At 41.0% G+C, this 15,535-nt stretch overlaps 2 protein-coding genes across 2 annotated transcripts in view; one reads left to right on the forward strand and one right to left on the reverse strand.

Moving 5' to 3' along the window:
* Nucleotides 1-6,459: 6,459 nt before the first annotated feature.
* On the forward strand, nt 6,460-8,985 carry SLC25A4 (solute carrier family 25 member 4). Its single transcript, XM_036382927.2, has 4 exons — nt 6,460-6,633; nt 6,879-7,365; nt 7,658-7,798; nt 8,143-8,985. The coding sequence occupies exons 1-4, from the start codon at nt 6,523-6,525 to the stop codon at nt 8,298-8,300; spliced, it is 897 nt and encodes a 298-aa protein (XP_036238820.1). The 5' UTR covers nt 6,460-6,522; the 3' UTR covers nt 8,301-8,985.
* Nucleotides 8,986-11,097: 2,112 nt separating this feature from the next.
* Nucleotides 11,098-15,535, reverse strand: part of CFAP97 (cilia and flagella associated protein 97) — a 29,509-nt gene continuing 25,071 nt past the window's right edge. Inside the window, exons 5-6 of the mRNA XM_036381926.2 lie at nt 13,679-13,829; nt 11,098-12,993 (exon numbers count right to left, since the gene is read on the reverse strand). Coding sequence (XP_036237819.1) covers nt 12,866-12,993; nt 13,679-13,829 — 279 coding nt within the window. The 3' untranslated portion in view covers nt 11,098-12,865. The remainder of the gene's footprint in view (nt 12,994-13,678; nt 13,830-15,535) is intronic.

The raw sequence follows: 15,535 nt of genomic DNA on the forward strand, positions 1-15,535 counted from the left end.
TGAAGAACTTGATTTCCTGATCAGGACATAAAACACATTTGAAATGTTACTGCTAAGATGTGTTACTCACTAGCAGCAAGAGAAAATTGTGTCTTATGGAAAATACAGAGGGCTTCAGCCATAGCTTGGCTTTGCTGTGATCACGGACCTGCCCAGGCATTGCTGATACTGTTGGCAGCTGTCACACCTTCCAAGAGATCTGATGAACACCATGACAAGCATATCCCTGGCAATGAACTGGAACGTGCAGAAAAGCACAATGCTAATTACCTCTTAGCACAACTTCTATCTCAAAAAAAAAAAAAGATAGCAAATAGAGTATTTCAAGCTAGCAAGTAGGAAAATGAAGTTTCAAGTATCCATCAAACATAAAAATTAAGACCCTGGAAGTATACACTTTTCTTGAGATGCAAACCTTGCCCCGAAGATCACAGTTTTTGCACAGAACACAACATTCTCCAGATCTCATTTCTTCCATGCAAAATTAGTTTAAACTATAATTTAAAAAGAATAATGAATATACAAACATCAGAGATCCTTTCAGCATGTATTTTTTTCCTGGAAGCACAAAACCTGAAAATCACTGAATCCAAGAAGGGATATGCATTCCATCATGTAATGAAACATGTTTGGAAATTACTAAAGAAATTATTTTCTGCCGAGATCTACACCAAAAGGAAAAGTACAACATTGTTTTCAGCTGCAAAGGAGGTTTTCAAATTTTGCTTTATGCTTGTTTTGAATAAGTTTTAATGGTATTATTGGAACAAATACAATCCTCACTTTTAATATAATCACAGGTGCAAAAGAGATCTGGCAAAACTTGGAAAACTCTATTCATGCCTTGCTCTAGCACACACTGACAAAATGACCTTGAGAAAGTCCTTCACTTTTCTTTGTCTTTTCTCCCAAAATGCAGTCTGAGGATAATGAGTTATGCTTTATATCAAAATATATTCACCAAAGAAGAGCAAGTAAATAGTAAATTAACTGTTATGGAGTCTAACAAGTAATTAATTTGCTTATATACATGCCTTGCAAACTGTCCACAATACCTGTATTTTATGTGTTTACCAAAATCTGTAATGTGTACTGTTACGTTTATGTCATGACTGCATTAATAATCAAACAATTAATAGATATTCTAGAGTACTGTAAATGGTTATGACAGCATGTATAATCCATTAATTATTCATGTGTGCATGTAATGCACACCTGTGACATTAAAGATGATTTTTGTTATCAAGGTATGGAAAGCTGAACACAAGCTTTCCATACCTTGAGACCTATGAGGAAAATCCTCTGGAATTCTGAATCTTAGCAAGACTGTTACTGTGTCTACAGCATACCAAGTGTTTACTGTACAGTCCTATAGAGAAGTGAAATTAATTCAGAGTAAAGACTGTGATTGCAATTCTTCAAACAACTGGAGTAGCAGAAATTAGAGCTTGTCTGGTTTGAGTACTGGATAGTTTCTGGTTTAGTTCTGTTGCTTTAAGGATCTGAAACCCATGTGAAATAAACGAATCTCTGATGAGGAACCAAATCCTGCAGTATTGGTGACTGATTTGTTTCCCTTCTCCCTGCTTCCTCACACTTCACTCTTTCCAGTGATCCTTGCCTTCTCCAGTACCTCACAGTGGCCACTAGTGAAGCCAATGAAGCACTGAAAATTGAAAAAACATATTAACCTTAGGTAAGTTGCCTTCTCCAGGGCAATTTTTGATGTGGTAGAAGACATTCAGTTAACACACACACTTCCATTATTAGTTCAGTCAGCAGGGAATGTCAAAAGTGTAACATGCCTGGCCACACATGCACAAGAGGAAACCAGTCACTGCAGACTAGGGAGACTCTGTCCATCTTGGTTAACTTTGCTTGTGGGCTACTTCTCCACATCTCTCATGCTCTCTTGCTGCAACTTACTTTTGTACTCCTCTAGTTTTCCCTCCCCGTCTAGCCTGGCTTCCTCTCTCCCTTTTTATTCCTTCTGCTGCTGCTTCTTGTTTCTTAAACAATCTACCTGAGGTAATAAGCCTACCCCTTACTCTGCCTCCTTGGTGCTATTTTCCACACCTACACCTCTCTATCCCACTCTTAAGACTTTACCATTGCTCAATTTGCCCTTCTTGTATTCCTGTTCTATCCTTCTGCCTGCTCCACTCCCCTTTCTTCTCCTCACTTGCTGCAGCTGGGAGATCCATGTTTAATACTTCCCACACACCTATTAAATCCCAGTGTCCCCACATTCTGGCTGCCTCACTCTCTGCAGATCCAATCTCTTACAGAGACCTCCATTCTCTCCATCCCATCCCACCCCTTACTCTCACAGTGAAGCCACCCTCACCATCCCCATCACATTTTGTCTGCTTTTGAGCAATATCTCAGCTCTTTTCCCTTCTGAAGAGCTGCCAGCCAGTCAGTCAGCCAGCTCTCCTGATCAGCCTTCTATGACTTCAACTGACTTTCTTCCCTTCTTCCCAATTTCTTATCCTCAGGAAGCTTCCAAGACTCATGCTGATGTCCTTGGTGGCACTCTGTAGCAGTCACCCGTATGTCTCCTTACCTTGGCCCACTCATTTCCCCTGCACCTCTCACTCTGTGTTCCGCTCCCTGAAAGAGCCATTCTTTTGACATGGTCTGCAGCAAGAATTGCTTTTCCCTTGACCTCTGTTATCCCATCCTTCCTCTCTGATCTTTTCCCTTGCCTGCTATGTCCTTCCTCATATCCTCTCACTTGCTCTTTCCATTATTTTCATCTCATCAGATTGAGAATATCCCATCCAATCTCAGCCCACTTTCTCCTTCTTTATCTTTCTTTTCTAGCATAAATTGATTATAGGTTTGCTCTGTTTCTTACTCTTCACTCCTGTCTTGTGAATTATGAAGTATGATTGCCAAACACATAACTCAGTCTGCCCAGCTTCAAATTCCTGCCTGATCTGTGATCATGTTTACTTCATCCACAACCATTTAATTGTCTCCCCTTCCAGCTGTGCCATCCTTATAAATTTTCTTCCTACTTTTCCAAGTTAAATTAAACACTTTTCAAGTGCTCTCTTCCTGAATATCTTCTGCACAAATCCTTGCCAAAGTAAGTATTAATATGCTCACTTCCTACAAGTTTATTCCTTGTGTCACAGACTGGGTATTTTTTCCCTCCTACTTCTATGTCCCATGCTTGTCCCATTACAACAGAACTCCTGGTCTATTTCATATTAATTTTTATCCACTTTCTCAGTTTCCTTCCGAAATGTTGAGCCTCCTCCAACTCCTCATCCTCACACTACAGACATGCTCTAATAAACAAACACACCTTATGTTGACTCTTACTGCTATTTCCAGCACTAACACTTCTTAATGTGCTGCTTACACTTACTCTGCAATCTTCCCCCTCTCCAGCACAATATAAGCCCCTAAGACAGGTAACACCAACACCCAGCTAAAACAACCCTCACTAATACCTGCCCAAAACAAACTCAAAGCTCACACTACTTCATCCTTCTTGATCATCTTTGTTATCACTAACCTCATTATTTCTCAACTCTTATCCTCAATTAGCTCTGTTCTGGCTCTTATTCTTCTCTTTCTGACTTCAAATATGCAGCAATCTTAAAAATGAGAACTTACCACAGCTCCACAAATCGTTCTTGAAAAAAAGCCAACATATTTCTTCTTGGCATCTTCCCAATACACTGTCTATTCACCTCTGTCTAGGCTGGGGGTCAGGATGTTCTGAGTGACTCCTTGTGCTCCCCCTTGTGTCTGCCATCACGCTTGGACTGCTGACTTTTGATGAAAAGCTTTTTTTATTTTGTGTCTGGCCTAGCCTCAGTGCTAAGGTTTCCAGTGTCTTGCATTTGTAAGTAAACAAGGGTATGCACTACTTTGGAAAAGTTGATCTCCTGTAGTGTTTCAAGCTGGCTATTCACACACCAAAGCACAATGCAGTCAGTTACTAATCTCTCTCAGAAATGTAGATCTAGGTTATTTTTAGCTCAGAATTGTTAAGAACAAAATGCAGTCTTTATGCTATGTCAGTAGTGCAGAGCACCCACAAACTCAGCCTAGAAAAAAAATAATCCATCCAAAGCTGAAAAAGATCTAAGGAAGATGAAGCTTGAAAGATTGCTTTCAATAATTCAGAAAGATTGTATTTTCAGAACTGTTTTAACCATTTCTCTAGGAAAGTATCAGAATATTGAATAACAAACACCAACTAACTGTATGAAAACCAAAGGTTCTTTAGCTTTTTTAAATTACATTTCCAGCTAGTTCTGGAAATGCTTATGCTCAAGGTAGAGTTAGCAGGTAAATTCCTTACAAGATATGTTTGAACTTCTACACTAAGTAGCAAACTGCCCCTCATCATCATACACTGGAAAGATCTAAATCAGGCGTTTGGAGCAAAAATCAAACAAATTAAGAATAACTCTCAAAGTAGCCAACACATGTTCTGGTCCAGCCCTGCTAAAAAAAAATTACTAAAAAAAAAATTACCTAAAAAATAATTACAACCCCCTGCCAATCTAAATCAAAGATGGTGGGGAAGGGGCTGGCAAACAATCCTTTCAGGCTACACCCCCACTCCAGGCTTACTTCAGACCCCCCACTGCCTTTCCTCCCCAGCAGCATCCCACCACCACTCTTCCACTCACCATACCCCAGTCAGCAGGGTTGACACCTGAGTGCACATCCTGGGGAGACCTTATCAGTCTGGGCAGTCAGGCAGCAGCTGTGGGCATCACTGTCTCAGGGCTCTGTGCGCAACCAGCAGCAGAAGCCTCGAAATATTAAAGGGGTGTTTGCTTTCCTGTGAGAAGAAGAGACACCAGACCTGGTGAGTGAAGTATGAGGGAAAAAAAAGGAAAGGTTAAAGGTAGCAGGCAGCCACATATATTAAATAAAACTCCCTTTCACTCAGCCTAATTCTAGGGATCCTCTATGCTTCCCCTATGCACCTGCTTTTGGTCCTTGCTTGGGAGAATATCTCTTTTGGGGGCAGGGGAGCTCTCTTCCCCTTTCTTAGAATCTGGGGAAAGGCCCCATTTTCTCAGGAGGCCAAGGTACAAAGGGTGCTTCTGGAAATCCCAGCTGGCATCCACTTCTCACACTTGAGGCTCGTGAGAAGAGACCTCAGCAGACCTAAGAGCACCAGAGGGCAAGAGAGACAGGGGATCAAATGTACCATCCCATTGACTCATGCTAACAAACACACTGATGAGAAGAGATGCACTGCCCTGTAAAGAATGTCTTCTTGTGGAACAGCCAAGATTTTAGCATCTACATTAAGATGAATTCTATCTTCATTACTGATACTATATTACTAAATCAAAAGAGACCCTTATGAGTTCCTTGGTATAACATTTTTCTGTTTGATTAGCTCTGTAGGGCAAACTCCTTGGTATGGTACGCCCCTCTCTGAGGGAATCTATACCTTCCTGCATTGCCTTTTACATAACTATTCCACACAACTAAATCACTCAACAATTAATTGTAAGCTCCTCTTTTCTTATGGGGGTCAGCCAGAAAGATGAGAAACAGATAAGGATGAGAAACTAATGGGGGAGTCATTTCATCTTCAGTTGAGACCCAATCATTTTTCTAAGACCCAGATGCTGCATAAAGGCAGAGCTTCACTACAGCCTTTACTCTTCTTTCACACTTGGTGCCAGTCAAGCAACTTCAGCCTGCCCGGGCATGTGCTTCCCAGTCTCCTCCCTTCCCTCCCTCTCTCTCTCTCAGAAAAGGGGATTGCCCGCGGGTCTTGCGAGGGTCTGACCTTGCAGGGGTGAAAAGAGGGTGTAATGCACAAAGGCATGCTGTCTCCTCCTCGGGAAAGCCGAGGCCCAGAGCATGCTGGGGTATTTAAAGACCTCGCTGCCTGCAAGTTCCACACAGCGCGTACAGCACGAAGCGGCTCTCTGGCCTTGACTCAAGAGAGGCACAGTCCAGTCCTGCTCACTGATGCCTGTGAACACAGCACCGCCTTCCAGGCTGGCAGTGCATCCCCGGGGAGCTTTGCTGTTGGGCACGACAGCCATGGCGCCCCTCTCTGAGGGAATCCAGGCGCATGAGGGCAAGGCTTAAAGCACTCCCAGACCGCTCCAGGCATGCTTTCAGCCCTCAGCGCTGCCTCTCGCCTGCACGGACCGGTTAACACGACCTGACGCGCTCCTCCTGCCAGCTCCCCATCTCTCCTCCGGTGCCTCCCAGGAGCTATAAATACAGCGGGCACATGCTCTGACACCGCGTTCCCCAGTAGGCACCAGATAACTTTAATTTGCCCTTTAAACGTCCCGGGCCCCGCGTCCCTCGCGGCCGCCGCTCTGGGGAGCATGGCGGGGCGGGCCCGGCGGGCCGCAGCCAATGGCCGCCGCCCGGGGGGGCGCCTCCTCCTATCGCGAGAGGCCGCGGGCTATAAGCGGGGCGGCGCGGGCCGCGGGGACATTTGTCCGGCGGGGTGGGGAAGTGTCCGCTCGTTGCCTCTCTCCGGGCGGGGCTGTCGGACCGGCTCGCGGCATGGGTGACCAAGCGCTCAGCTTCGTCAAGGACTTTCTGGCTGGCGGGATCGCCGCCGCCGTCTCCAAGACGGCTGTCGCCCCCATCGAGAGAGTGAAGTTGCTGCTGCAGGTGAGGGGGCGACGGGGGGCGGCAGTGCCGCGCCACAGGTGGTGCCGGCTCGGCGGGCGCTGCCCGGCGTGACTAAATATGGGAAGGAGCTCGGCCGGCTCCGGTTACGCGGGAGCTGCCCGGGACATTCAGCACCGCCTGGCGGTGCCGGGGGCAGGGCTGGCCCCGTCCGTGCCCTTCAGCGTGCGGGGTCACCCTGCGGTGCCTGTCTCTCACCGTGCCGTCCTCCTCCTTCCTCCCCGCAGGTCCAGCATGCCAGCAAACAGATCACGGCCGATAAGCAGTACAAGGGCATCGTGGACTGCATAGTCCGCATCCCCAAGGAGCAGGGCATCGCCTCCTTCTGGAGAGGCAACTTGGCCAATGTCATCCGGTACTTCCCCACCCAGGCCCTTAACTTCGCCTTCAAGGACAAGTACAAGCAGATCTTCCTGGGCGGAGTGGACAAGCACAAGCAGTTCTGGCGCTACTTCGCGGGAAACCTTGCGTCCGGGGGTGCCGCGGGAGCTACCTCCCTCTGCTTCGTCTACCCGCTGGATTTTGCCAGGACCCGGCTGGCGGCTGATGTGGGCAAAGGGGCCACTGAGAGGGAGTTCTCTGGCCTGGGCGACTGCATTGTCAAGATCTTTAAGTCTGATGGCTTGAAGGGCTTGTACCAAGGATTCAGCGTGTCTGTCCAGGGCATCATCATCTACAGAGCAGCCTATTTTGGGGTATACGATACGGCCAAGGGTAAGAAGTGCATGGAGGAGTGGCTGCAAGGGAAGATCCTTTCAGTAAAGGCATTCTAGGGCACTTGGCAATACAAGGACAAGTAGGGCTTGGCTCAGCACCAGTTGAGTGCAGTGCTAGAAATGTGCACAGGTGTTTCTGACATGCATTCCTGCCTCCCTTTACTTGCTGCTCTGAAATGCCTTGGGTTTGGATTGACTCCGGGGTTGGTGGGTGATTGTTCCTTCCACAGCCATGTTTCCCACAGCCCTTTCCCTCTGTACTGATTCTGTTCATTTGTTCTTGATGACAGGTATGTTGCCTGATCCAAAGAATGTGCACATCATAGTGAGCTGGATGATTGCCCAGAGTGTCACTGCAGTGGCAGGGCTGGTTTCTTATCCTTTTGATACTGTGCGACGTAGGATGATGATGCAGTCTGGCCGAAAGGGAGGTAAGAATAAGTGCTCCTCTGGTTCTGGCTGCAGAAAGTTTCTCTTCATCAGGATAAGATAAGAGATACTGGGTATTTTTTTGCCTTATAGAAAATTAATAACCTTCTTATTGGAGTCTTTAAAAAATCTACAGGGAACACATTGATGGTTATTTCTATCATGTTGATCTCAAGGACTGAGAAATTACTTGATTTCCTATGGAGAATTAATTTTCCTTAATTGATTACTAAAGTTTAAATCCTCGCTGTACTTTGCTTATTCCCTGTTGTTTTAGAGATACAACAGTTGAAACATTCTTGCTGTATAACTTCAAGCCTTGTAACCTTTATGTTTGTTTCCACAGCTGATATTATGTATAAGGGCACAATTGATTGCTGGAGGAAGATAGCTAAAGACGAAGGATCCAAAGCATTCTTCAAGGGTGCCTGGTCGAATGTGTTGAGAGGCATGGGCGGAGCTTTTGTATTAGTACTTTATGATGAAATCAAGAAATATGTCTAAGGCATAACATCGTAATGCAGTAGTTCAATTGTTCTCAATCAACTTTTTTAAAAATACAAACTTGTGATGTAATGGACAACAAAATATTTCCTAGGGAAACAGAATAAAATTTGAGTAATGTATGTGGCAGAGATAAGGACACATTAATTTAAAAATTGTTCACAACATCACAGTTACATTTTCTATGAGAATTCCTCCACCATTTGTATCGGAACCTGTGTATATATTATACTTCAAATTGCAGGTAATAGATTTTGTCTAAAGACAAAATATAAGTGATCTATACCTAGTCTAAAATCTAATATTGTGAATTCTTAATAGATTGTTATAAATATTTATTATACTAATTAATGTCTCTAGCTACCCAACACTGTGATGACATGACTTAAAATCATGTTTTCTTCTAAAACTCTATTTTTTAATATATTAAAGTGAAAAGTATGTCTGAAATCATAAACTATATTAAAGCACTAGGCTAAGAACTGGGTTAAGAACTGTAGCCTCTTCCCTGATAAACTATACAGTCCTATGCTTGAAACCGTAATCTGATTTTTCCGACATACTTTGTAAAATATGGAAATATAGTGTTCCAGAAATTCCCTGTATTGTCACAAAGGAAAAAGTTGTCTGCTCTGATGTTCAATTGAACTAAAACTGAAATGAAATAAATTAATATATTAATGAATTTTTTCCTGTTGTTTTCAGTACACTGAACACATTACAAGCATGTTCTTCAAAGTGATGTGCTAATCAGGACACTGTTAGTGGCTGTCTCTTGAAAGTTTTTTCAACAGAACTTTAGGTAGGTGAAGTTATTGAGGTTATTGATCATTCTACAACTGCAAAACCAAGTGGATTCAGTTTAAGGGTACTGCAGCCAGAGATCTTAGAGATAAGCTTCCACCTAGTTTTAGCTGCTTGTATAATTTGTTTATATTACCCTTCACTTTGAAGCATCTCATTGAATAGCAAAGTCATTACTGCTTAATTTACTTGAAAAATTACTTTAGAATTGAATACTCAAGAGTTATTAAAATAACTACACATTGAACCATTATGAACACATTGCACTATTAATTACCAGTGAGATCAGAACATGCTTAATGCACTTTTTAAACTTTAGATGCTGCAGGGTTGTGAATGCATGGAAGAACAGGCTGATTGGGCAAAGGAGGGAAAGTGAGGTGTGGCCATTGCAGTTGTTCAGTTAGACTACATATAGACAAGCGTTTGCTATCTATCCACCTAGGACAAAAACCACAGAATCAGAGCATAGTTTGTGTTGGAAGAGACCTTAGAGTCCATCTAGATCCAACACCCTTGCCATGGGCAGGGACACTGTCTGCTAGGCTCAGTTCCTGGCCTTGGACACTTCCAGCATTTGGGTGTCCACAATTTCTCTGGGCAGCAGGGTAAGACTAAGCAAGTAATAATCAAATAAACTTTTATCTCACCTTCATCTTTTTCTCCTTCATATGTATGGCTTCCAGTCATCCTTTTCCTATCTTTGAAACATTTTTCAGATGCAGGTAAGTCCTAGCTCGCTGTCACTTGGCATGAGAGGCTCTGGTTGTCTGCCATAGATTCAGAGCAGCAGCTCTGTTCTCCCTGAAGACAGGTACCAGTCTGGAAGCAATATCCACTTGGAAAAAGGAAGCATTTGGGAAATACGGAGCCAAAAAATGGCAGACTGTTTTTAAATTAACCAAATACAGAATTTTTTTTTTTATCCCAGGACAAAACCTGGCCTGATAGTTTCACCTCTCTTTTTCATGGTTGCTCTCTTTAAATACTTGCTTTTCTAGATACCTGGTCTCTTTTCTTTCCCATAGTAAATAACCAGGGTTGCAATCTATCAAACCATAAGTTTATGAAGATATTTCTGCTGGTTTTCAAAGCACATTAGTTTTCCTTAAAAACTCTGCCAGTTTCTGTTCCCTTTCTTCTTTTTCCTCTGCACTTTCCTCATGGCTCCTTATAAGAAGCTTGCTAACACAATCCAGCTATCCAGTTCTCATTTAGCTCACTGATAAGGCTGCAAGTGGCATTTGGATGTGCTAGGGAAGATCTCAGTTGGCTACAAAGAGACACTGTACTAAGCAGATGTACAAAAACTTGGGGGAAATGTATATCTGAACAAGATAATTAGGAGGAAGCAAAGAAAATTCAAATAAGTAAATTTAAGAAGTTACATTCCAGAGAAAAAGGCAAAATAAAATAGAGACATTAAGGACTATTTAAAAAGAGAGTAAGGAGTATCAATGCAGGAAAATGCCACTGGGCTAAGAAGAAAGTCCATGAAATGAAGCACATGGGAAACACAAGTAAATGGCTCATTTCTGCTTTAAAAGCCAATGCAGAGTGTGGGAGATTGCAGGCAGTATTCTCCATAAAGACACCTGTGGTCAGAATTCAAAACTGTGAAGGAATTAATCATTCTTCTGAAAGCAGCTCTGCCCTGAGTCAGTGGCACTCAGCACAACAGTTGCTGAAATCGTAACCTAAAATGCAGCCATCAGCTCTGAGAGGTTGGAAATTAGAAGACTTTGCAGATAGTCTGCCATTTCTACTTGAACTCCCATTGTCACAGTAAATTGATAATACTTCTTTTGTACCTTTGCAAGACTGCTCACAGGCAAACTAAAGCCAATGACAAAACCATTATTCCCTTACATCTAACACTTGAACAATGGAAAACCTGCATTTTTCTATGTTTTTTCTACTTACCAAGCTATTCAGCCTTCTTTGCACCTTAATACCAATTATAAACATCAACAAGAAGCCACTGCAATGACAATTCATGTTAAATATTTTATTTCTTATGATTTACAAATGACGTACAAAATTGACACTTTCATACCAAAGTTAAATAAGATGAAACAATTAAAAGTAATCCATTGTGTGAGTTTCTTCACAGAAAAAAATTATAATATGAACATTCAGAAGTATTTAAACTGTTTCTCTGATATTCACATTGAAGGACAAAAATCTTTAAATAGAGAATAATTTTCATTAGCACAATAATAGAAATAAATACAGCAGCACTATACAAAGAAATTGTTAACAGTTCTTAACCATGAATAGTAATTACAATACAAATCTGTTTGCCACAATGCTGCTTAAAGTTAAAAGTTCCAAATATTGTCAAACAGCTAAATTTGATCTGCGGGTCATCATGTGAAGAAGCTCTGCCAAACTATCACAAGAACCGAGTAAAAAGTGTGTTACAATGCAGAATACCTGAAAGCCTAAGCCCTCATGCAAGCACTAGCAAAGAATAATGCACTTTTCATGTCAAAGACCCAGAATTACCAAATACAGCTTTTTTTTCGTTATCCATAATACAGCAATTTCCTTCCTGGGAAGAAGCTGGGGAAGCAAGCAGAGTTTCAGCAATATCCACAGATAGTGGCATCACAATTTGTACTCTTTATAAGGCTACAGCCATACAAAACAAGCTCACTGAAAGTCTGCCTTTATGTATAGAAATAAACCACACCACCTACTAATGTGATTACCACTACCATCAAATTTTACTCCTCTCGTAAACGGATGTTGCTATTGGAGCTTATCGGACATTACTACAAATATTAGATAAGAACATGACATTTAAAACAGGTAATGACACTTTGTTTTCTATTGTCTTTTTTCCCCCTAAATCCTGGTTAGAAGTCATTAAAATCAATGTTCAAGATGTTTCCTGCAGCTCAAGTTTACATCTCTGCATTGAGAAGAACACACATCTGCAAAGCAGGGCCATGAACTATTTCCCTTATTTAACAGTATTCTCTAGTTTGAGAAGTAACCAGAACTTATTTAGACTAAATCTGAAACTACTTTTTACTTCAGTCCTTACTGTTGTTCAGATAACATCAGATGTTTCATTCCTACATAAAGATCCCAGTACATCTTCCAAGTCCAGTACAACTTCCAAAATCCTTTTGATCTGGAAGAGACGCAGCCTTGCATACCAAACACACCAGGTGCTGAACATTTAACAGTGGCAAGACATTGTCTTCTGCACCTCAGTATTCTAGCTGACTGTGGAGGAATACATAATCTGCTTTTCACCTCTTCACACTGCTGTTAAAGCTTCTCTCATTCACAAGAACATGACCCACAAAATTCAGAAGGCTGTTACATAAAGCCAGGATGTAAACCAAGGACAATCCAGGAATTAAGCATATGCTTAGAAGTGTAATGCATTATTTTAAAGTATTATTCATATTTTAAAATTTTTATTTACATTTTGCACTTCTAGTGCAGCAGTTCTGTCCTTCCATGTTATGGATACAAATTCCACTTATGACCTGAGTCTAACAGTTATATTTCTATTTAATGTGTCCATTGAAATACCTCCTTCTCTTTCATAACTTCTTCCTGTCATGGAAAACACTGACAGAAGTGTTTTATACAATTTTAAGACCATTTTATAAGCAATTACTCTAAATGCAATGCATTTTAATCACTGAACAATGCAGAAAATATTTTTGCACATAGAATTTACAAAACCACTAAAAATAGAAGTTTGAGTATCATCTCAGTATACAAGGCAAAGAACACACTTATAACCAGGCAGCACAAACATTAGTAGACTTAGGTCTCTGTAATGCCCCACTGGCTGAATCAGACGTGGGTTTTTCGTTCCTCTGGCTCAGTGCACTTTGTACAGTGGATGATCTTGAAGTTCCTCCTGTTAACACACAAACACACAAAGGGAGAATGCTTATGCTCAACACAACAGAAAACTTCATGCCATGTTAGTACTGCAACACTCATTACCCTAGCTCTCAGAATAAACCAAATAAACCAAACCAAATCACAGTAAATTGAATACAACCGCAAAAGAGTTGATGATGAGTTGTTTACAAATGATCAGGAAAAAAATTCAAGCCTTTGGTTCTTAAACCTGAAACATATGGTTCTACTGAGATATGTTGTCTACTTCCCACCTTACACATTGAATTTCTGAGAAAAACAAGGCCCCTATCAGTAGATCTAAATTTTCGGAATGAGAATTTGAACATTCATTGATGTTATTTTGGGGTTTTTGTTTGGGTTTCTTTTTCCCTCCTTCTTCTTTAGATAAAGGGTACTGGCAAAATGAGAAATACTTTACTACAAGGATTTCTTTCTTCTTGGAAAAGAGTATTGACAAGATCATTTATTAGAAATTTAGGATGGCAACAAAGCAATGCATATCGTAATCGCTTTTGGTGACTAGAAAAATAATTTTGATGACTTCCATTTGATAAACAATCAATCTAAAGATGACAAAGACCATATTTGCTGTCCTTAACAAGTAAGTGCTTCACAATTCTGAATTATAAAAAGATACTGCAAAGAAATGGAACAATCTGCAACTTCAAAGTACTTACTTGGGGGACTAAGCTGGCTGAAAGGAGATCTAGCCCTTCTTAGAGAAGGTGAAGAACTCAGGTAGCTCATCTGGCGGTGATAGTCCCTCAGTTGTTCAGAACGCTTCATACCAGCTGTTGGTTTCACTGCTTCCAGTCTTTTCAGGAAAGCCTTAATATTGAAGAAAAATGTCATCAAGAAAGAGAAAAAATGAACAAGGTGCTGTAAAACAGTCACAAATTGACTTCTTTTTTGAACTGCAAAAAGGCCCAAAATTTTTAGCAGTACACAACAGGATTTCCTCCACTGGTGACCAGCATAGGCTACTCTGCTATTCAGTTCTTTTCTCAGTGTTATGACACAAATTCTAACTATCATTTGCACATCATCAGTCCTACTCTGAGTACATCACAATTCTCTGTGCTCTATGGTGATATGAAACAATATGTTTATTTGGTGACTATCACCAAAGGTAGTGAAGAAATGGGCTCCACTATTCTAATCCTGCTTTTGGTTACTCCTCCCATCTAAATTTCTAGAAGAATGAGAAGTTTGGGGTTTTTTTTTAAATCTTTGCTTTGCAAACAGACCATTTTATATTGCTCTATAGGAAGCCCAGACAGGATTACTGACCCCAGTTCTGTGAAACTAATTTCAAAAGCAAAGCACAAACATCTACAGGACTTCATTTTATCCATAATCTAATTTTAAGAGATTCTATTTGAAATCATTGATACAGACATCATTTCCTCTTGTTGAAATTGCACTTGAAATCATGTGGCAAGTGATGTATTGGAGTAACTACTTACACAGTATTTTAAAGACACAATTTCCTATTCTGCATAATTATTTCTACTTGAAACAGAACTTATGGCTTAAGACATTTCAATAATCTAAAAAAAGAACCTGATAAGAGGACAAATTGGGAAATACCCAGCTACATGCAACTTCCAATTAACAACTTCACATTTTTAATATATTGCACTTTTAGTAGTTGCCTCACACAGATCTATTTATTTTCTCTTTTAACTAATTTCAATTCATTTGATGGCTGGCAAACATTAGGCAATGACACAACCTTCGCTGGTCCAGGTTGTGACACGCATCCTATCAACAAGAGAATGCAAACTGTGCTTGCACAGTCTCCAAAGTACTAAAGATAACTCTCTTTATAAGATGCATTGTCTAGATATATACTTGTATGGTCAAGAAACTATCACCATTAAACTGCACACTTAGTCATGTACTGATTTTTTTTCTTTTTAATAAGAAAAAAATTTACAAGAAGTGACTTAGGAAATAGTATAGTATTCAGAGGATGCCAGTTGTCATTGTATAACTATAATAGGAATCTACAAACTCTTGGTAGTTTATGCATGGGCACAGGAAACCTGCACAGAGTGCACAAGAGAGAAAGGACAAGTGACTTTGGCTCAGATGTAACATGTCACAAGTGCTTGCATCAAGTGCCAGCCAGTTCATGGTAAGCAGGAATACCTAAGTAAGCAAAAGTCAAAGGAAGGACTTCAGCTAGAAATAGCTCCTCACTAAAGCCAGTTACAGAACATGAAATGGTAGACTTGTCTCTAAAAGTTATAGCCAACATTTTTCTCACAACTTCATCCACATCTCGTCATACAACTATATATGTTTAGATTTGCAGAGATCACTTATTTTACCTTCAGTATTAAAAATGGAAGCTCTCAATACATTCAGTTCCATCACAAATAGATCAGGTAAACTGTAGAAGTGACTTTCCTGTGAGAGACGAGCATGTTTCAAGTCTGCACTCAATTGTAACAACCTCATAGAATTTGCATACCTTAACACTGCAGTAATTTCAAGCTTGATTCTGAATACACTGGCTTTTATATAGA

Source organism: Molothrus ater, chromosome 4 (assembly GCF_012460135.2).
Source record: "Molothrus ater isolate BHLD 08-10-18 breed brown headed cowbird chromosome 4, BPBGC_Mater_1.1, whole genome shotgun sequence".
In the NCBI taxonomy this organism is placed as follows: domain Eukaryota; kingdom Metazoa; phylum Chordata; class Aves; order Passeriformes; family Icteridae; genus Molothrus; species Molothrus ater.

What these genes read in the sequence shown, in the direction of transcription:
- SLC25A4 (XM_036382927.2), top strand. Translation starts at nt 6,523, where the DNA reads ATGGGTGACCAAGCGCTCAGCTTCGTCAAGGACTTTCTGGCTGGCGGG. An exon ending in GAGTGAAGTTGCTGCTGCAG is followed by an intron (nt 6,634 to 6,878) that starts GTGAGGGGGCGA and finishes TCCTCCCCGCAG; the next exon opens with GTCCAGCATGCCAGCAAACA. An exon ending in GGTATACGATACGGCCAAGG is followed by an intron (nt 7,366 to 7,657) that starts GTAAGAAGTGCA and finishes TCTTGATGACAG; the next exon opens with GTATGTTGCCTGATCCAAAG.